General features: G+C 44.8%; 1 protein-coding gene across 1 annotated transcript in view; it reads left to right on the top strand.

Annotated features, from left to right (window-relative positions):
• The window catches only part of LOC119926922 (SSX family member 2 interacting protein), an 85,201-nt gene that overhangs the window by 11,296 nt on the left and 51,376 nt on the right, over positions 1-22,529 (top strand). Inside the window, exons 2-4 of the mRNA XM_038745395.1 lie at positions 8,359-8,492; positions 12,458-12,633; positions 12,788-13,000. Of these exons, the coding sequence (XP_038601323.1) occupies positions 8,450-8,492; positions 12,458-12,633; positions 12,788-13,000 (432 nt within the window). The 5' untranslated portion in view covers positions 8,359-8,449. The remainder of the gene's footprint in view (positions 1-8,358; positions 8,493-12,457; positions 12,634-12,787; positions 13,001-22,529) is intronic.

Raw genomic sequence — 22,529 nt, 5'->3', positions numbered from 1 at the left:
TGCCATTATTATTATTATTATTATTATTTCTACCCCAGTGCGTAGTATAGGGCCTGAAACATAGTAAGCGCCTTAACAAATACCACAAAACAAACAGACAAGTGTCTACCGTGTTTCAAGTGCTGGGGTAGATACAAGTTAATCAGTTCGGTCACAGTCCCTGTCTCACGTGGGACTCACAGTCTTAAGTAGGCGGGGGAACAGGTAGTGAATCCCTTTTGTGCAGTTGAGGAAACTGAGGCTCAGAGAAGTTAAGTTCATTCATTCATTGTCATATTTATTGAGCGCTTACTGTGTGCAGAGCACTGTACTAAGCACTTGGGAAGTCCAAGTCTGCAGCATCTAGAGACAGTCCCTACCCAACAGCGGGCTCACAGTCTAGAAGGGGGAGACAGACAACAAAACAAAACATATCAACAAAATAAAATAGAATAAATATGTATTGTACATGTTTGTACAGATTTATTACTCTATTTTACTTCAATCAATCAATCGTATTGAGTGCTTACTGTGTGCAGAGCACTGTACTAAGCGCTTGGGAAGTCCAAGTTGGCAACATATAGAGACAGTCCCTACCCAACAGTGGGCTCCCAGTCTAGAAGGGGGAGACAGAGAACAAAACCAAACATACTAACAAAATAAAATAAATAGAATAGATATGTACAAGTAAAATAAATACTTGTACGTATTTACTATGTATTTTGTTAATGATGAGCATTAGGTGTAATTCTGTTTGTTCTGACGACTTGACACCTGTCCACATGTTTTGTTCTGTTGTCTGCCTCCCCCTTCTAGACTGTGAGCCCGCTGTTGGGTGGGGACCGTCTCTAGATGTTGCCGACTTGGACTTCCCGAGCGCTTAGAACAGTGCTCTGCGCACCGTAAGTGCTCAATAAATACGATTGAATGAATGAATGAGGGTCTCCCCCATGAGGGAGTGGGAGGCAGAGGAGGAGCTGGCGAAAGAGATTGAGAAGGAGCGGCCAGAGAGATGAGGATAGTGGCGGTTAGCTTAGTACAGTGCTCTGCACATAGTAAGCGCTCAATAAATGTGATTGATTGATTGATTGGCGGTGAAGCCAAGGTCAGCTACTGTGGCCCCGGCGTTGAAAGCCGCTGAGAGGGCCACGTGGATTAAATTTTAGGAGAGGTCAACTTTAGGAGTTGACAAGGAGGAGGTCATTGGTGACCTTTGAGAGGGGACTCAAAGGGTCCATGGAGTGAAGAGGGTGGAAATCTGATTGCAGGGGTCGGGGAGAGGAACCATATTTAAACTTTCAATGTTATTTTGATTCCGCTTTCTGAATGATAATAATTGTGGTCTGTCGTAAGCACTTCTTATGTGCTAGGCACTGTGCTAAGCACCGGGGTGGATGAACGGAAATTGGGTCGGACACAGTCCCTGTCCCACGCGGGGCTCACGGGCTCAATCCTCATTTCACAGAGGAGGTGAGGCCCAGAGATAATGCGAAGGGACTTGCCCAAGGTCACACAGTAGTGGCGGAGCTGGAATTAGAACCCATGACCTGGAGCTCTCTTCCTCCCTTCAAGGCCCTACTGAGAGCTTACCTCCTCCAGGAGGCCTTCCCAGACTGAGTCCCTTCCTTCCTCTCCCCCTCGCCCCCCTCTCCATCCCCCTCATCTTACCTCATTCCCTTCCCCACAGCACCTGTATATACGTATATATGTTTGTACAGATTCATTACGCTATTTATTTATTTATTTATTTATTTTACTTGTACATATCTATTCTATTTATTTTATTTTGTTAGTATGTTTGGTTTTGTCTCCCCCTTTTAGACTGTGAGCCCACTGTTGGGTAGGGACTGTCTCTATATGTTGCCAATTTGTACTTCCCAAGCGCTTAGTACAGTGCTCTGCACACAGTAAGCACTCAATAAATACGATTGATGATGATGATGACTCCCAAACCTGTGCTTTATGAACTACACCACGCTGCTTCCCTGAACATTTCTGCATCTTCCCTCGAAAGTGTAAGGTGACTAAGGGAATGCCCGGGCTAAGGCCTAAGGCCTGTTCATTCATTCATTCATTCAATCGTATTTATTGAGCGCTTACTGTGTGCAGAGCACTGTACTAAGCTCTTGGGAAGTCCAAGTTGGCAGCATATAGAGATGGTCCCTACCCAACAGTGGGCTCACAGTCTAGAAGGGGCTATGTGACTAAGGCTCCGGGGCCGAGCCTCCGGCCGACCTGTATATATGTTTGTACGTATTTATTACTCTATTTATTTATTCATTTTATTTGTACATATTTTCTATTTATTTTATTTTGTTAATATGTTTTGTTTTGTTCTCTGTCTCCCCCTTCTAGACTGTAAGCTCGCTGTTGGGTAGGGACCGTCTCTAGATGTTGCCAACTTGTACTTCCCAAGCGCTTAGTCCAGTGTTCTGCACACAGTAAGCGCTCAATAAATTCAGTTGAATGAATGAATGTGCATTGTACTTCTGTTGGATTGATTGCCAAGCACACCGAATTGTACTTAGCGGGCACTCAATAAATAGCAGTTTTTCTGAGAAGCAGCGTGGCTGAGAAGCAGCGTGGATCAATGGAAAGAGCCCGGGCTTTGGAGTCAGAGGTCATGGGTTCGAATCCCGGCTCCGCTAACGGTCAGCTGTGTGACTTTGGGCAAGTCACTTACCTTCTTTGGGCCTCAGTTACCTCATCTGTAAAACAGGGATGGAGACTGTGAGCCCCCCGTGGGACAACCTGATCACCTTGTAACCTCCCCAGCACTTAGGACAGTGCTTGGCACATAGTAAGCGCTTAACAAATATTATTCTCTTCTATTCGTCTGGAGTCTGTTTCAGTATTAGTAGCTGCCTAGAGGTTAGTTTGAGCTGCTTTGGCCAATTGAAAAAAATTATAATAATAATAATGATGATGACATTTATTAAGCGCTTACCACTGTTACAAGGTGATCAGGTTGTCCCACGGGGGGCTTACAGTCTTAATCCCCATTTTCCAGATGAGGGAACTGAGGCCCAAAGAAGTGAAGTGACTCGCCCAAAGTCACACAGCTGACAATTGGCGGAGCCGGGATTTGAACCCATGACCTCTGACTCCAAAGCCCGGGCTCTTTCCACGGGGCCACGCTGCTTTTCCGTGGTGTCCGAAGTCCCAAAACAGACTCAACCTTTGGAAGAAGTAACATTAGGTAATGTAGAAATGTTGATTTCCTCACAATGGGTGGCTTTAGCCAGTGAGCTCATGTGGGTCTGACCTGATGATTTTTATCAACCCCGGCACTTGGTACAGTATTTGGCACATAGTAAGTGCTTAACAAAAGCCACTATTGTTGTTACTGGCCAGGAGGGAATTTGTTCTTATTGTGTATTTGTGTCTTTCCCTTTTAATTCCTCTATACATGTGTAATCTGCCTGTCGCCCCCGCATTAGAATGTAAATTCCATCAAGACCGGATTTAGACTGTGAGCCCACTGTTGGGTAGGGACTGTCTCTATATGTTGCCAATTTGTACTTCCCAAGCGCTTAGTACAGTGCTCTGCACATAGTAAGCGCTCAATAAATACGATTGATTGATTGATTAATTGATTCTGTAGTCTAAGCCCCATAGTGAATTGTTCTGTGCCCAATTTATACTTACTCTGGTTAAAGTGACAAGCTCTAGCAGAATGGCAGTCTGCTTTTCTGAAAGAAATTGAAGCGGTAGTTGTGAAATACTATTCAAAGTTTCCCCCATTATAGTGCTCTCTTGAGATCACGGGAGAAGCAGCCTGGCTCAGTGGAAAGAGCCTGGGCTTTGGAGTCAGAGGTCATGGGTTCAAATCCCGGCTCCGCCACATGTCTGCTGTGTGACCTTGGGCAAGTCACTTAACTTCTCTGAGCCTCGGTTACCTCATCTGTAAAATGGGGATTATGACTGTGAGCCCCATGCGGGTCAACCTGATCACCTTGTATCCCCCCCCCTCCCCAGCGCTTAGAACAGTGCTTTGCACATAGTAAGTGTTTAACAAATGCCATTATTATTGAGGTAACTTGAATTCTCATGCTGGTATTTCGTGGTGCTCTCCCCTCAAATAGGGCTGCAAAGTTTTACTCTGCTTTAAGCGTCTTTCCTCCCTCCTTTAAGTTTTGACCGACTTTGATTAGACGGAAGTAATAACTAGTAATATTATTAATTATATTATAATATATTATATAAGTACAATGCATAATTATATTAATAATTATTAATAGAAATAATAATAGTACTAAACTTTTACTATGCGACAAGGCACTCTGTTAAGCTCTGGGGTAGATATAAAGTAATCGGGTTGGACACAGCCCCTGTCCCATGTGGGGCTCACAGTCTTAATAATAATAATAATAATGATGGCACTTATTAAGCGCTTGCTATGTGCAAAGCACTGTTCTAAGCGCTGAGGAGGTTACAGGGAGATCAGGTTGTCCCACGGGGGGCTCACAGTCTTAATCCCCGTTTTACAGATGAGGGAACTGAGGCACAGAGAAGTTAAGTGAGGAAACTGAGGCATACAGACGTTAAGCCGAAGCTTCAGAGAAGCAGCGTGGCTCAGTGGAAAGAGCCCGGGCTTTGGAGTCAGAGGTCATGGGTTCAAATCCCGACTCCGCCAATTGTCAGCTGGGTGACTTTTGGGCAAGTCACTTAACTTCTCTGTGCCTCCGTACCCTCATCCGTAAAATGGGGATGAAGACTGCGAGTCCCCCCGTGGGACAACCTGATCACCTTGTAACCTCCCCAGCGCTTAGAACAGTGCTTTGCACATAGCTAGTGCTTAATAAATGCCATTTTTTTAAAAAAAGCCATTTGCCCTGGTCACACAGAAGAGCTGGCACCTAGTAAGCACTTAACAGATACCATAAAAAAGCAACCCCTCGCCCCCAAAAGTCCAAAACAAAACCCTGTGCTTTATTAAGCCCTCTCTTGCTTAACACTGAGTATTCTCCCAAGCGTCTAGTACAGTGCTCTGCACAGAATAAGCACTACTGATTGATAATATGGAGCCATGTGGGAGCATTAACTGGGCTGTAGAAGTTCACTCTGTTCTTCCAGTAAGATGTTCTGACTATACATTTTGGATTGACTGTCTCCGGAGAACTTGGGAAAATTCTTCCGACAGTGTCCCTCTGGCTAGAACACTATTCATTCATTCATTCAATCGTATTTATGGAGCGCTTACTGTGTGCAGAGCACTGTACTAAGCGCTTGGGAAGTACAAGTCGGCCACCTACAGAGACGGTCCCTACCCAACAACGGGCTCATGCTATGATGATGATGGTATTTGTTAAATGCTTACTATGTGCCAAGCACTGTTCTAAGCACTGGGGGGTGTCCCACATGGGGCTCACAGTCTTAATTCCCATTTTACAGATGAGGTAACTGAGGCACAGATCAGCATATACTTGTTTATATCACAATGTCTTCTGCCTTTCATGAAAACTAGCTCTGATACTCTTATTTTCCTTTGGACACGGTGTACAGCGTGATGGATTGCTGTATAAAGTTTCCTGTAGAAACTTTGCAGTGGCTTGAACTGTCACTGATAATAAAAACTCTTTTCTGCAGAAATTGAGAACGTTGTATTGTGGGCATTTGTGGAGACGCTTTTTTTTTTTTTATATCCGGGGACGTCGGTTGCTCTGAGTTCAGTCATTGAATCTTGCCCCTTTTTCTCGCTCAGGGCTTCTGAGGGAACTACTCCTTTTCTGAACTGTGGATCCGTCAGAAGCTAAATTCACATGAAAAGAAAAATCCTCACCTTTTGGAGCATAATGCCAAAAATAAACTCTCCTTGCCACTTATCCGCACTACTTTCCTTTAAGCCATTCTGATATGGAAAAATGACAGGTGTCTTCTCATGCCAATTGACTTTTGTGCCATGGTTTAATTTAAGAGAAACATAAGGGATTTTTTTTTAAGGTATTTGTTAAGCGCTTGCTATGTGCGCTCCCAGACTGAGCCCCTTCCTTCCTCTCCCCCTCGTCCCCCTCTCCATCCCCCCATCTTACCTCCTTCCCTTCCCCACAGCACTTGTATATATGTATATATGTTTGTACATATTTTTTTTTACTCTATTTATTTATTTATTTTATTTGTACATATCTATTCTATTTTATTTTGTTAGTATGTTTGGTTTTGTTCTCTGTCTCCCCCTTTTAGACTGTGAGCCCACTGTTGGGTAGGGACTGTCTCTATATGTTGCCAATTTGTACTTCCCAAGCGCTTAGCACAGTGCTCTGCACATAGTAAGCGCTCAATAAATACGATTGATGTTGATGATGAAGATGTGCGGATTTGATGTTTTCATTCATTCATTCAATTGTATTTATTGAGCGCTTACTGAGCGCAGAGCACTGTACTAAGCGCTTGGGAAGTACAAGTCGGCAACATGTAGAGACGGTCCCTACCCAACAATGGGCTCACAGTCTAGAAGGGGGAGACGGACAACAAAACAAAACATGTGGACAGGTGTCAAAATCGTCAGAAGAAATAGAATTAAAGCTGTATGCACATCATTAACAAAATAAATAGTAAATATGTACAAGTAAAATAAATAGAGTAATAAATCTGTACAAATATGTATACAGGTGCTGAGGGGAGGGGAAGGAGGTAGGGCGGGGGGATGGGGAGGAGGAGAGGAAAAAGGGGGCTCAGTCTGGGAAGGCTTCCTGGAGGAGGTGAGCTCTCAGTAGGGCTTTGAAGGGAGGAAGAGAGCTAGCTTGGCGGATGGGCAGAGGGAGGGCATTCCAGGCCCGGGGGAGGACATGGGCTGGGGGTCGACGGCGGGACAGGCGAGAGCGAGGTACGGTGAGGAGATTAGCGGTGGAGGAGCGGAGGGTGCGGGCTGGGCTGGAGAAGGAGGGAAGGGAGGTGAGGTAGGAGGGGGCGAGGTGATGGACAGCCTTGAAGCCGAGGGTGAGGAGTTTTATGGTATTTAAATGCTTATTATCAATCAATCAATCAATCAATCGTATTTATTGAGCCCTTACTATGTGCAGAGCACTGTACTAAGCGCTTGGGAAGTACAAATTGGCATCACATAGAGACAGTCCCTACCCGATAGTGAGCTCACAGTCTAAAAGGGGGAGACAGAGAACAGAACCAAACATACCAACAAAATAAAATAAGTAGGATAGAAATGTACAAGTAAAATAAATAAATAAATAAACAGAGTAATAAATATGTACAACCATATATACATATATACAGGTGCTGTGGGGAAGGGAAGGAGGTAAGACGGGGGGATGGAGAGGGGGACGAGGGGGGAGAGGAAAGAAGGGGGCTCAGTCTGGGAAGGCCTCCTGGAGGAGGTGAGCTCTCAGCAGGGCCTTGAAGGGAGGAAGAGAGCTAGCTTGGCGGATGGGCAGAGGGAGGGCATTCCAGGCCCGGGGGATGACGTGGGCCGGGGGTCGATGGCGGGACAGGCGAGAGCGAGGTACAGTGAGGAGATTAGTGGTGGAGGAGCGGAGGGTGCGGGCTGGGCAGTAGAAGGAGAGAAGGGAGGTGAGGTAGGAGGGGGCGAGGTGATGGACAGCCTTGAAGCCCAGGGTGAGGAGTTTCTGCCTGATGCGCAGATTGATCGGTAGCCATTGGAGGTTTTTGAGGAGGGGAGTGATATGTCCAGAGCGTTTCTGGACAAAGATAATCCGGGCAGCAGCATGAAGTATGGATTGAAGTGGAGAGAGACACGAGGATGGGAGATCAGAGAGAAGGCTAGTGCAGTAGTCCAGACGGGATAGGATGAGAGCTTGAATTAGCAGGGTAGCGGTTTGGATGGAGAGGAAAGGGCGGATCTTGGCAATGTTGCGGAGCTGAGACCGGCAGGTTTTGGTGACGGCTTGGATGTGAGGGGTGAATGAGAGAGCGGAGTCGAGGATGACACCAAGGTTGCGGGCTTGTGAGACGGGAAGGATGGTAGTGCCGTCAACAGAGATGGGAAAGTCAGGGAGAGGACAAGGTTTGGGAGGGAAGACAAGGAGCTCAGTCTTCGACATGTTGAGCTTTAGGTGGCGGGCGGACATCCAGATGGAGATGTCCTGAAGGCAGGAGGAGATGCGAGCCTGGAGGGAGGGGGAGAGAGCAGGGGCAGAGATGGAGATCTGGGTGTCATCAGCGTAGAGGTGATAGTTGAAGCCGTGGGAGCGAATGAGGTCACCAAGGGAGTGAGTGTAGATGTGCCAGGCGCTGCTGTTTTCAATTTTAAAAGACCATGATGTCCTTTAATGTGATTTCCAGGATATGGAAATGTTTCTTTCCTATCGCCTATTTTAATACCACGTAGCTTATTTTGAAACTTCCTTTCCTACCTCTGCTGTCTTGGTGTAAGTTGAAAAAGTTACTGTGTTCCCCCTTCAGATTATGCCTCTGTGGAGATTTTGAACAGCAGTTCAACCGAATGCTTCACCGCTGAATTAGTTGCTCAGGGATCCTGGAATTCTTTGTTGCTATGGGAGATTGGAAGACTATTACAGTGCCAGTACTGTCATCAGGTAATTATGGAAAAGAACTAAATTACCGCATTCCCACTAACCTGCTGCTGAATTCCCACTTAACAGTCGCTGTGTCATAAAATGGAGATGAAATGACTATGGTGTATTTCCTTAAAGCCATTTGGGTGGTCTCTATCTGATCTTAATTTGGGGGTTTGAAGGCTTGTTAGACATTGGGGATATTTGGATCTATAGAGGAAGCAGCATGTTTTAATGGAAAGAACTCGGAGGACCTGGGTTCTGATTCCACCTCTTCCACTTACCTGTGGTGTGACCTGGGGTAAGTCACTTAAAGTTCTCTGAGCCTCAGTTTCCTCATCTGTAAAATGGGGATTCAGTATCTGTCCTCTCTCCTACTGAGACTGCACGCAGGGGCTGTGTTCGACCTGTATTTATTACTCTATTTATTTTACTTGTACATATCTATTCTATTTATTTTATTTTGTTAATATGTTTTGTTTTGTTCTCTGTCTCCCCCCCAGACTGTGAGCCTACTGTTGGGTAGGGACCGTCTCTATGTGTTGCCAACTTGTACTTCCCAAGCGCTTAGTACAGTGCTCTGCACACAGTAAGCGCTCAATAAATACAATTGATTATCTTGTTTAGAACGGTGTTTAACACACAGTAACATGGTATTTGTTACCATAATAATAATAATATTTGTCACAGTGCTTGGCATTACATTAAGCAGATAAGTAATCTCATTAAACCAGCTTCTAGATTGAGAGCCCTATGTGTTACAGGGATTGTGTCCGATTTAAATTTCCTCTATCATGCTTAAAGCGTACCATAAATAAATAACTGGCTGCATTAAACTTTTTATAATCATTTGAAAACTTGGCAGAGAGATTGATTGACTTGTCATGTTACATGGACCTTACTGACAGTATTATAGAAGGCCATAATTGTTAGGCTTGATTGGTAATAATAATCATGGCATTTATTAAGTGCTTACTATGCGCAAAGCACTGTTCTAAGTGCTGGGGAAGTTATAGAGTGATCAGGTTGTCCCACAGGGGGTTTCACAGTCTTCGTCCCCATTTTACAGATGAGGGAACTGAGACCCAGAGAAGTGAAGTGACTTGACCAAAGTCACACAGCCGACAATTGGCAGAGCTGGGATTTGAACCCATGACCCCTGACTCCAAAGCCCGGGCTCTTTCCACTGAGTCACGCCGCTTCTCCTAAGTGGTGGAATTAATGTTACTTGTAAAAATTACTCAACTGTGCTTGAAAGACATATTGTGCCTTTTGAGAATTTAGCGATTTCCCCGTTTTTGTCATCTTTGATTCGAACCCTGAATTACAACAAAATCCCATGATTTTGAAATTTGTCATGGCCTAAACTGAGAAGAGGATTTAGACTACGGCTCAACCTTGTAACTTAGATTTTGGTTTTTGGGAAAATGAGAGCACTTCTCGATAGCCTGCCCTTTCTCTGGGTGGATGCGAGGGAAAATTGTGGGGTTGAGAGTGCATAGTCATAGGAAAAGGATTGGATAGTTATTTGAAATTACTTGATTACTGCTTCAGCCTCTTCACTGACCTCTGTGGCTGCAGCCCCTCTCATCATCATCATCATCATCAATCGTATTTATTGAGCGCTTACTATGTGCAGAGCACTGTACTAAGCGCTTGGGAAGTACAAATTGGCAACATATAGAGACAGTCCCTACCCAACAGTGGGCTCACAGTCTAAAAGGGGGAGACAGAGAACAAAACCAAACATACTAACAAAATAAAATAAATAGAATAGATATGTACAAGTAAAATAAATAAATAAATAGAGTAATAAATATGTACAAACATATATACATATATACAGGTGCTGTGGGGAAGGGAAGCAGGTAAGATGGGGGGATAGAGAGGGGGACGAGGGGGAGAGGAAGGAAGGGGCTCAGTCTGGGAAGGCCTCCTGGAGGAGGTGAGCTCTCCTCTCCAGTCAATTCCCCCGCCCACTGCCCGCATCCTTTTTCTTAAAACGTCTTTTGGGACACGTCTCAAGGCTCATCGAAAGCCTCCCATCACTCCCCAATCCTCTCTGCATCAAAAAGAGATCGCCGACTGTTGTCTTTAAGTCACTTATCTCCTCTCCAGTCAGTTCCCCAGTCCACCGCCCGCATCCTTTTTCTAAAACGTCTTTCGGGACACGTCTCAACGCTTGTCGAAAGCCTCTCATCACTCCCCAATCCTCTCTGCATCAAAAAGAGATCTCCGACTGTTGTCTTTAAGTCACTTATCTCGTCTCCAGTCAATTCCCCAGTCCACTGCCCGCATCCTTTTTCTAAAACGTCTTTCGGGACACGTCTCAACGCTCGTCGAAAGCCTCTCATCACTCCCCAGTCCTCTCTGCATCAAAAAGAGATTTCCGACTGTTGTCTTTAAGTCACTTATCTCCTCTCCAGTCAATTCCCCAGTCCACTGCCCGCGTCCTTTTTCTAAAACGTCTTTCGGGACACCGCTCAACGCTCATCGAAAGCCTCCCCATCACTCCCCAGTCCTCTCTGCATCAAAAAGAGATTTCTGATTGTTGTCTTTAAGTCACTCATCTCCTCTCATCATCATCATCAATCGTATTTATTGAGCGCTTACTGTGTGCAGAGCACTGTACTAAGCGCTTGGGAAGACAAATTGGCAACATATAGAGACAGTCCCTACCCAACAGTGGCTCTCACTCGTCTTTCTCCTCTAGCTAACCTACTCACTGTGTCTTGTTCCTGTCTCTCCTGCTCACGCTCTTCCTTCTGCTTTAATTCAGTCCCTTCCCATCAGGCAGACCACTGCTCTCCCTAACCTCAACCCCCTTCTGAAGTCGCTCTTCCTCCAAGAGGCCTTCCCTGATTCATGTAGTGTCTTCACACCTGTATATTCCCCCACATTGCCACTTCAGCCATCTTACCATCTTACCTCCTTCCCTTCCCCACAGCACCTGTATATATGTATATATGGTTGTACATATTTATTACTCTATTAATTTATTTATTTTACTTGTACATTTCTATCCTATTTATTTTATTTTGTTGGTATGTTTGGTTCTGTTCTCTGTCTCCCCCTTTTAGACTGTGAGCCCACTGTTGGGTAGGGACTGTCTCTATGTGTTGCCAATTTGTACTTCCCAAGCGCTTAGTACAGTGCTCTGCACATAGTAAGCGCTCAATAAATACGATTGATTGATTCAGCACTCCTACCTCCCCTAAGCGCTTAAATATCTCGAGCCCTTCCACGTTACACGCTATTCCTTCCCCCGATCTGTAATTTATTTTAGTGCCCACTATATTAAAAGCTCAGCAAGGCCGGTAAGAACTCAGTAGGTTCTGATCCCACTTCTGCCACTTGCCAGCGGTGTGAACTGGGGCAAGTCAGTGAACTTCTCTGAGCCTCAGTTTCCTCATCTGTAAAATGGGGATTCGATATCTGTCCTCTCTCCTGTTTAGACTGCACGCCCCAGGCAGGTCAGGGGCTGAGTTCAACTTATCTTGTATCTATCCCAGTGCTTAGAAGAGTGTTTGACACATAGTAACATGGTATTAATAATAATGATATATGTTTCCAACTTGTACTTCCCAAGCACTTAGTACAGTGCTCTGCACACAGTAAGCACTCAATAAATACGATTGATGGTATTTGTTAAGCGCTTACTATGTGCAAAGCACTGTTCTAAGCACTAGATTCTAATTCTGTTGTCCTCTTCCAAGTGTCTTTCTCCCCCTCTACATTGAAAGCTCATTATGGACAGGGAACGTGCCTGCTAATTTCATTATACTGTAGTCTCCCAAGCGCTCAGTACAGTGCTCTATTAAGTGCCCAATAAATATCATCGATTCATCGTTTAGAACAGCGCTCCGCACAGCGTTCGTTAAGTACTATTGATTTCATAACCTTTTTTTAAGTACGCTCTGTATTGTCGTGATGTCACTTACACTGTTGTAATGACCATTTCTAAGGTTTTGTATTTTGATATTAAGTTTCAGATAGCAAAAGCATTTCTCAATATACCTCAGAAACAAAGATGTCTCCGTCGAGTTCATATACGCAACAAGTGCTGTGTTCTTCAATACCTTTGGCAAAAAGTGTGCATAATTTTTTCAGTGCCTTCTGCACAGAGGAGAATGTTGAACAGAGTGTTTCTTATCTGAATCAGGTAACTTTTTAGTTCTTTGGTGTGAAATAATGGTGAAAAGACAGCCCCTTGCTAAAATCATGGATTTGCTCTGAACAAGCTTTATGATAATGGCAAAATAGCTTTATTTTCGTCGTCAAGTAATTCTCGTTAACAGTTGGCTCTCTCTTTCCAGGAGTTGACCACTTTAGGTTTTCCTTCGTTATATGAAGAGTCCAAAGGTAAAGAGACCAAGAGAGAATTAAGTATAATTGCAGTTTTAAATTGTATAAATGAGCTGCTTTTACTTCAACACAAGAACCTCCGAACTCAGGAAGATGTCGAAACCCAGAATTTGAAACTAGGAAGTGACATGGACCACCTGCAAAACTGCTATTCCAAACTTAAGGTAGGAATTTTTGTGTTTGCTTCCGAATTGTGTTCTGTAAAATTCAGTTCTTTCCACTTTCAGTTTTTGTTTTACCGTACCAGGTGACTTGGCATAATTAGTTCGATCGTTCTTTAAGGCTCTCTGAAAAACTATGTAAAGTAATAGTTTCTCCATTAATGTTTAGACTGAGGCATGTATTTTCTGAACATCATGGTTTGTAAACTCCTTGAGGGCAGAGACCATTCCTTTTTGCTTCTGTTGTACTCCCGTGCTTACTTAGCACAGTGCCTTGCACACAGTAGGTGCTCAAATACTCTTGATTAATCAATCAATCGTATTTATTGAGCGCTTACTGTGTGCAGAGCACTGTACTAAGCGCTTGGGAAGTACAAGTTGGCAACATATAGAGACAGTCCCTACCCAACAGTGGGCTCACAGTCTAAAAGATTAAGCCAATCATCCTGCCACCTCAAACTTAACATGTTCAAATCGGAACTCCTTATCTTCCCACCCAAACCCTGTCCTCCCCCTGACTTTCTTTCATTCATTCATCCATTCAGTCGTATTTATTGAGCGCTTACTGTGTGCAGAGCACTGTACTAAGCGCTTGGGAAGTACAAGTTGGCAACATATAGAGACGGTCCCTACCCAACAATGGGCTCACAATCTAGAAGGGGGAGACAGGCAACAAAACAAAACACGTGGACAGGTGTCAAGTCATCAGAATAAACAGAAATAAAGCTAGATGCACATCAGCACCTGTATATGTGTATATATGTTTGTACATATTACTCTTTTCTATTTTACTTGTACATATTCTATTTATTTTGTTAATATGTTTTGTTGCCTGTCTCCCCCTTCTAAACTGTGAGCCCGCTGTTGGGTAGGGACCGTCTCTATGTGTTGCCAACTTGGACTTCCCAAGCGCTTAGTACAGTGCTTTGCACACTGTAAGTGCTCAATAAATACGTATGAATGAATGAGCTCCCTCCTTCCTCTCCCCCCCGCCTTACCTCCTTCCCCTCCCCACAGCACCTGTATATATGTTTGTACATATTTATTACTCTACTCTTTATTTTACTTGTACATGTTTATTCTATTTATTTTATTTTGTTAATATGTTTGGCAGCGTGGCTCAGTGGAAAGAGCACGGGCTTTGGAGTCAGAGGTCATGAGTTCGAATCCCGACTCCGCCACATGTCTGCTGTGTGATCTTGGGCAAGTCACTTAACTTCTCTGGGCCTCAGTTACCTCATCTGTAAAATGGGGATTAAGACTGAGCCCCACATGGGACAACCTGATCACCCTGTATCCTCCCCAGCGCTTAGAACAGTGCTTTGCACTTAGTAAGCGCTTAATAAATGCCTATTATTATTATTATTATTTTGTTGCCTGTCTCCCCCTTCTAAACTGTGAGCCCAGGATAGGGACCGTCTCTATGTGTTGCCAACTTGGACTTCCCAAGCGCTGAGTACAGTGCTCTGCACACAGTAAGCGCTCAATAAACACGATTGAATGAATCATTAACAAAATAGAATAGTAAATATGTCCAAGTAAAATCACTGTAGACGGCACCACCGTCCTTCTCGTCTCCGAAGCCCATAACCTTGGAGTTATCCTTGACTCCTCTCTCTCACTTAACCCACATATTCAATCCGTCACCCAATCCCGTCGGTCCCACCTTCACGACGTTACTAAAATCCACCCTTTCCTCTCCACCCATACTGCTGCTATGGTAATACAGTCACTCACCCTATCCCGCCTGTATATATGTATATATGTTTGTACATATTTTTTACTCTATTTATTTATTTTATTTGTACATATCTATTCTATTTATTTTATTTTGTTAGTATGTTTGGTTTTGTTCTCTGTCTCCCCCTTTTAGACTGTGAGCCCACTGTTGGGTAGGGACTGTCTCTATATGTTGCCAATTTGTACTTTCCAAGCGCTTAGCACAGTGCTGTGCACATAGTAAGCGCTCAATAAATACGATTGATGATGATGATGATGATGGATTACTGCATCAGCCTCAGTCATTCATTCATTCAATCGTATTTATTGAGCGCTTTCCTGTCTTTCCCCACACCACTGCATACTTCACTCTGCTGCCCGCGTCATTTTTCTACGGAAACGCTCGGGACATGTCACCCTTCTCCTCAGAAATCTCCCATTGTTGCTCATCCACCTCCAGAGCAAACAAAAACCCCTCTCCGTTGGCTTTAAGGCACCCTATCACCTTGCCCCCTCCTACCTTTTGTCCTCTATTTTTCTCTCATACATCTGCTTACTATATTCATTTCAAAAAGGGGCTTTTGAAAGTAGAAAAGAAAAATCAAGCACCCTTCATGAATATCCGAATGGATAGCTTTAATCTTTTCCTTGAAGCCCTCAAGAACCACTTTTTCTGCTATAATTTGCTCCTTGTTTAGATTAAATTACTGAATCAATCAATCAGTCGTATTTATTGAGCGCTTACTATGTGCAGAGCACTGTACTAAGCGCTTGGGAAGTACAAATTGGCAACATATAGAGACAGTCCCTACCCAACAGTGGGCTCACAGTCTAAAAGGGACTCAGTGTCTTATATAAGGAGAGGTAGGGTCCTGAATTAATTTAAAAAGAAAATCTTCTGAATGCGAGTTTAGTTCAGCCTTCTTTAAAAAAAAAAAAGATATTTGTTAAGCACTTACTATGAACCAGGCACTGTACTATGTGCCGGTGTAGATACAGGCCAACCAGATTGGGTACAGTCCCTGTCCCCCATGGGGCTCACAGTCTTAAATCCCCATTTTACAGATAAGGTAATTGAGGCACAGAGAAGTGAAGTGACTTGCCCAAGGTCACACAGCAGACAAGTGGTGTCGCCAGGATTTTCTAATCCTTCTGATTCCCAGGCGCGTGCTCTATCCACTCTGCTTGGCTTTCGCCGGGCAATCCAAAACAGCAAAATAAGGTCACTCTCTCTCTCTCTCTCTGTCCATATTTTCCTTAATCTCGCCACTTATTCTACCACAAGGAACTGCAGAAATTCGAAATAAATATTCTTCGTTTAGGCTAATGTGGTGATTTTTATAAAGTTTTAGAAATTCACTTGTATTCCTTTTCTCGGCCCTTAATGCTAATTTAATGTGCTTTTGTGTTGACAGGTTATTTTCCTTATGATCTGTTTGTTTCATAACTAGGTAATGACACTTCTGTGCATTTCAAAAAGACAAGGGAACACACATCTGACACCTGCTCTCCTGTTTCTAATAATTCCGAAGAATTTGGGGGGGATAAATTGAGAACGGGGAACAGCAGGAGCGGAGAGGGAACCCTGTGGAATCTAGATACTCCTGGAATACAATAATAACAACTGTGGTATTTGTTAAGTGCATACTGTGTGCCAGGCTCTATACTAAGCACTCCATATTAGAGAAGCAGCGTGGCTCAATGGAAAGGAGCATGGGCTTGGGAGTCAGAGGTCATGGGTTCAAATCCCGGCTCTGCCAGTTGTCGGCTGTGTGACTTTGAGCAAGTCACTTAAAGTTTGCCCGAAACGAGCAGGCACGGTGATGGGATGGCGAGGGGAGGAATGGCGATCATCCTGCCCATCCAACAAAGCGGCGGTTCCCCCCCCCCACACATCCATCCCCACCCTCCTGGGCTGCCCTCTCTCCACGTCCCCGCCCCTCAAGGGTGGCAGCTCGGACCGCGCGTTTAGAAGGGAGCGATGGGCAGAGAAGGGCACCGGCGCTGGGCAAAAGCGGGCGAGGAGGCGGTGCAGCGGCGGCGACGTTGGCAGGTTTCGGTGCCTGGTGGAGCGGGGCCGGCGGCACCGGGGACCTGTTGGACCAGCCGAGGGGGGCTCGGGGAGGACCCCCGCCCGGGGGCAAGCAGGGGGCAAGGGTGGGAACCAAAGGGCGGGAGGCCTCCCCAGACTGAGCCCCTTCCTTCCTCTCTCCCTTGTCCCCCTCTCCATCCCCCTCATCTTACCTCCTTCCCTTCCCCACAGCACCTGGATATTCAACTTTTTACTTGAAATTTATTGAAGCTAATCAGTATATATACAACTGATTATAGTAAGTGTACTATAGTATATATGTGCTCGATTATTGTGTGTGTGTGTGTGTGTGTGTGTGTGTGTGTGTGTGTGTGTGTGTATATATATATATATATATATATATGTATATATATATATATATATATATATATATATATATCAGGCAGAAACTCCTCACCCTGGGCTTCCAGGCTGTCCATCCCCTCGCCCCCTCCTACCTCCCCTCCCTTCTCTCCTTCTCCAGCCCAGCCCGCACCCTCCGCTCCTCCGCCGCTCATCTCCTCACTGTACCTCGTTCTCGCCTGTCCCGCCATCGACCCCCGGCCCACGTCCTCCCCCGGGCCTGGAATGCCCTCCCTCTGCCCCTCTGCCAAGCTAGCTCTCTTCCTCTCTTCAAGGCCCTGCTGAGAGCTCACCTCCTCCAGGAGGCCTTCCCAGACTGAGCCCCTTCCTTCCTCTCCCCCTCGTCCCCCTCTCCATCCCCACCATCTTACCTCCTTCCCTTCCCCACAGCACCTGTATATATGTATATATGTTTGTACATATTTATTACTCTATTTATTTATTTTACTTGTACATATCTTTTCTATTTATTTTATTTTGTTGGCATGTTTGGTTTTGTTCTCTGTCTTCCCCTTTTAGACTGTGAGCCCACTGTTGGGTAGGGACTGTCTCTATATGTTGCCAACTTGTACTTCCCAAGTGCTTAGTACAGTGCTTTGCACACAGTAAGCACGCAACAAATATGATTGATTGATTGACTTAACTTCTCTGTGCCTCAGTTACCCCAACTGTAAAATGGGGATTAAGACTGTGAGCCCCTGTGGGACAACCTGATCACCTTGTATCTTCACCAGCGCTTAGAACAGTGCTTTGCACATAGTAAGCGCTTAACAAATGCCATTATTGTTATTATTATTATTGTTATATTAGCACAGAGAAGCAGCGTGGCTTAGAGGAAAGAGCACGGACTTGGGAGTCAGAGGTCATGGGTTCAAATCCCAACTCCACCGCTTGTCCGTTCTGTGACTTTGGGCAAGTCATTTAACTTCTCTGTGCCCCAGTTACGTTATCTGTAAAATGAGGATTGCGACCGTGAGCCCCACATGGGACAACCTGATCACCTTGTATCCTCCCCAGCGCTTAGAACAGTGCTTGGCACATAGTAAGCGCTTAACAAATGCCGTCATTATCATTATTATTACCTCACCTCCTCTAGTCCTAACCTCTCTGTGCCTCGATCTCCACCTGTCTCGCCCCCGGCCCCTATCTCAAGTCCTGTCTCTGGCCTGGAATCAATCAATTGTATTTATTGAGCGCTTACTGTGTGCAGAGCACTGTACTAAGCGTGCCCTCCTTCCCCTAATCCGACAATCACTCTTCCCCGCTTTAAAGTCTTTTTGAAGGCACATCTCCTCCAAAAGGCCCCACTTTTCCCCACTTTTCCCCACTTTTTTCCCCACTATCTCCCACTCCCTTTTGTGTCTCCCTGACTTGCTCCCTTTGGTCCCTCTCCCAGCCCCAAAGCACTTAGGTATATATCTGTAACTTTATTTACTTGTTTTGATGTCTGTCTCCTTCACTGTAAACTGTGAGCTTGTTGTGGGCAGCGTTTATTAATAATAATAATAATAATGGCATTTATTAAGCGCTTACTATGTGCCAAGCACTGTTCTAAGCACTGGGGAGGTTACAAGGTGATCAGGTTGTCCCATGGGGGGCTCACAGTCTTCATCCCCACTTTACAGTTGAGGTAACTGAGGCCCAGAGAAGTGAAGTGACTTGCCCAAAGTCACACAGCTGACAAGTGGCGGAGGCGGGATTTGAACCCATGACCTCTGACTCCAAAGCCCATGCTCTTTTCCACTGAGCCACGCTGCTTCTCTATTCTTTATTGTGTGGTACTTTCCCAAGTGCTTAGTACAGTGCTCTGCACAGAGTAAGCGTCAAATAAATGTGACTGAATGAATGAAAGAAATTTCAGGGGGCAGGGCAAATGGATAATTAAATCATAATCTTAAAGGGAATATATTTTCTTAAATAAGATACCCCACAAACAGATACAGCTCTTGGGACAATAGACCAACAATCTTAAGAGAAAAAGGTATCCAAGTCAAAGGAACTAAAGCTGTAATTAGAACATGCAAAGAAGTTGCGACAGCTCTTCAAGATTAACTACTTCCTTCAGATGATCCTCAGATAATAATAATAATAATGATGGCATTTGTTAAGCGTTTACTGTGTGCAAAGCACTGTTCTAAGCACTGGGGGGGATACAGTGTCATCAAGTTGTCCCATGTGGGGCTCACAGTCTTAATCCCCATTTTTACAGATGAGGTAACTGAGGCTCAGAGCAGTTAAGTGACTTGCCCAAGGTCACACAGCAGACTTGTGGTGGAGCCAGGATTCGAACCCATGACCTCTGACTCCAAAGCCCGGGCTCTTTCCACTGAGCCACGCTGCTTCTCAGCGTGAAACCGGGACCAGAATGTGAGGGTAAACGTGAGGTAGACTTATTTCTGTGATCAAAGGAAATACTTTCCTTAGGACTGTCAGTCTGCTACCTCAAAACAGAGCTTTTTCTTGGCTGGTGTCTCTTCCGTGGAAAAATTCCCTTTAAATGCAGCATATCGTGGGTGCCCCGCGTCTCTTCCATGTGTAGTATCAGGTTGATGGATGTAATCAGGCCCCAGATGCTGCTTCTCTGACCCCTTCTATCCCTCCTTGGGACCACCACCTCCCTCGGTGTGGTATGGGCTGAAATGTCTTGTTTCCTTCTGCTCCCCGCTGGATCAGCTATCTTTTGAACGTCTTTTGCAGAGAAGCAGTGGTTGCTCGCACAAACTACTCTCACTCAACTAGCCAAAACCCCGAGTGGTTTGATCGTCTGTTTCCACCACCTTTCGGGACCTTTGAGATAATGTGGCCTGCCCTGACTAAGCCCTCATTTCCTCCACTCCTTCTCCCTTGTCTGTCACCCATGCAGTTGGATTTGTACTCTTTGGGCATTTGGTATTCACCCCGCCCTCAGCCCCCGCAGCTCTTAGGTACATATCTGTAAATTATTTATATTAATATCTGCCTCCCTGTCCATTCATTCAGTCGTATTTATTGAGCACTTACCGCGTGCACTGTACTACGCTAATAATAACGATGGCATTTGTTAAGCGCTTACTATGTGCCAAGCACGGTTCTAAGTGCTGGGGTAGATACAGGGTAATCAGGTTGTCTCATATGGGGCTCACAGTCTTATTATTATTATTATTGTTGTTAAGACTGTGAGCCCCATATGAGACAACCTGATTACCCTGTTATTATTATTATTATTATTATTAAGACTGTGAGCCCCATATGAGACAACCTGATTACCCTGTTATTTTTATTATTATTATTATTAAGACTGTGAGCCCCATATGAGACTACCTGATTACCCTGTTATTATTATTATTATTATTATTATTATTATTATTATTATTATGATTAACAGGGTAATCAGGTTGTCTCATATGGGGCTCACTGTCTTAATAATAATAATAACAGGCTAATCAGGTTGTCTCATATGGGGCTCACAGTCTTAATAATAATAATAATAATGATGGCATTTATTAAGCGCTTACTATGTGCAAAGCACTGTTCTAAGCGCTGGGGAGGTTACAGAGTGATCAGGTTGTCCCACAGGGGGCTCACAGTCTTAATCCCCATTTTCCAGATGAGGGAACTGAGGCCCAGAGAAGTGAAGTGACTTGCCCAAAGCCACACAGCTGACAATTGGAGGAGCCGGGATTTGAACCCATGACCTCTGACTCCAAAACCCGTGCTCGTTCCATTGAGCCATGCTGCTTCTCTTGAATACTTACTCCCTATTATACAGATGAGGTAACTGAGGCCCAGAGAAGTTGCCCAGAGTTACACAACAGACAGATTGGCGGTTCTCCTCCTATCTCTCTGGCTGCTTAATCACTCAGTTATTTATTCATTATATTCATTCATTTGGTCGTATTTATTGAGCGCTTACTGTGTGCAGAGCACTGTACTAAGCCCTTGGGAGGTACAAGTTGGCAACATATAGAGACAGTCCCTACCCAACAGCGGGCTCACAGACTAGAAGGGGGAGACAGACAACAAAACAAAACATATTAACAAAATAAAATAAGTAGAATAAACATGTACAGATAAAATAGAGTAATAAATACGTACTCTTACTGAGTGCTGTGTACTAAGCGCTTGAGGAGTACAGTACAACAGCGTCGGTAGACATCTTTCTGCCCACACTGAGCTCCGGTCTGGAGGGAGAAACAGACATTAATATAATTGAATTAATTTATGGTTAAGTATGTAAGTGCTACGGGGCTGAGGGAGAGGTGAGTAGAGGGGGCACATCGTAGTGCAAGGGTGACACTTTTAGATTGTGAGCCCACTGTTGGGTAGGGACTGTCTCTATATGTTGCCAACTTGTACTTCCCAAGCGCTCAGTACAGTGCTCTGCACACAGTAAGCGCTCAATAAATATGATTGATGATGATGATGATGAGTGGGAGAAGAGGAAATGAGGGCTTCGCTGGAGAAATCTTTTGGAGAAGCAGCATTCATTCATTCAATTCAATTGTATTTATTGAGCGTCTGCTGTGTGCAGAGCACTGTACTAAGTGCTTGGGAAGAACAAGTTGGCAACATATAGAGACGAATGGCTCAGCGGAAAGAGCCTGGGCTTTGGAGTCAGAGGTCATGGGTTCAAATCCCGGCTCCGCCACTTGTCAGCTGTGTGACTTTGGGCAAGTCACTTCACTTCTCTGGGCCTCAGTGACCTCATCTGGAAAATGGGGATTTAACTGTGAGCCCCCCGTGGGACAACTTGATCACCTTGTAACCTCCCCAGCACTTAGAACTGTGCTTTGCACATAGTAAGCGCTTAATAAATGCCATTATTATTATTATTATTATTATTATAGTACAGTGCTCTGCACCCAGTAAGCACTCAATAAATACTAATTTTTATTGAGCGCTTACAGTGTACAAAACGCTGTACTTAATGATATTTATTAAGAACTTACTATGTGCAAAGCACTGTTCTAGGCGCTGGGGAGGTTGCAGGGTGATCAGGTTGTCCCATGGGGGGCTCACAGTCTTAATCATTTTACAGATGAGGGAACTGAGGCCCAGAGAAGTGAAGTAACTTGCCCAAAGTCACAGAGCTGACAATTGGCGGAGCTGGGATTTGAACCCGTGACCTCTGACTCCAAAGCCCGGGCTCTTCCCACTGAGCCACGCTGCTTCTCTACTTAAGGCATTGCCTTAAATAAGTTACGGATATGTGCCGAAGAGTTACGGGGCTGAGGATGAGGTGAATGTTAAGTTCCCAAAGGGTACAGATCCCAGTGCATAGTCCCGGCTCCTCCACTTGTCTGCTGTGTGACCTTGGGCAAGTCACTTCACTTCTCTGGGCCTCAGTTACCTCAGCTGTAAAATGGGGATTGACCCCATCAGCTTGCAGTGTCATGATGT

The sequence above is a fragment of the Tachyglossus aculeatus genome, chromosome 4 (genome assembly GCF_015852505.1).
Source record: "Tachyglossus aculeatus isolate mTacAcu1 chromosome 4, mTacAcu1.pri, whole genome shotgun sequence".
Taxonomy (NCBI): domain Eukaryota; kingdom Metazoa; phylum Chordata; class Mammalia; order Monotremata; family Tachyglossidae; genus Tachyglossus; species Tachyglossus aculeatus.
The sequence above is the reverse complement of the archived record's forward strand: the minus strand, read 5'-3'. Positions and strand labels throughout refer to the sequence as shown.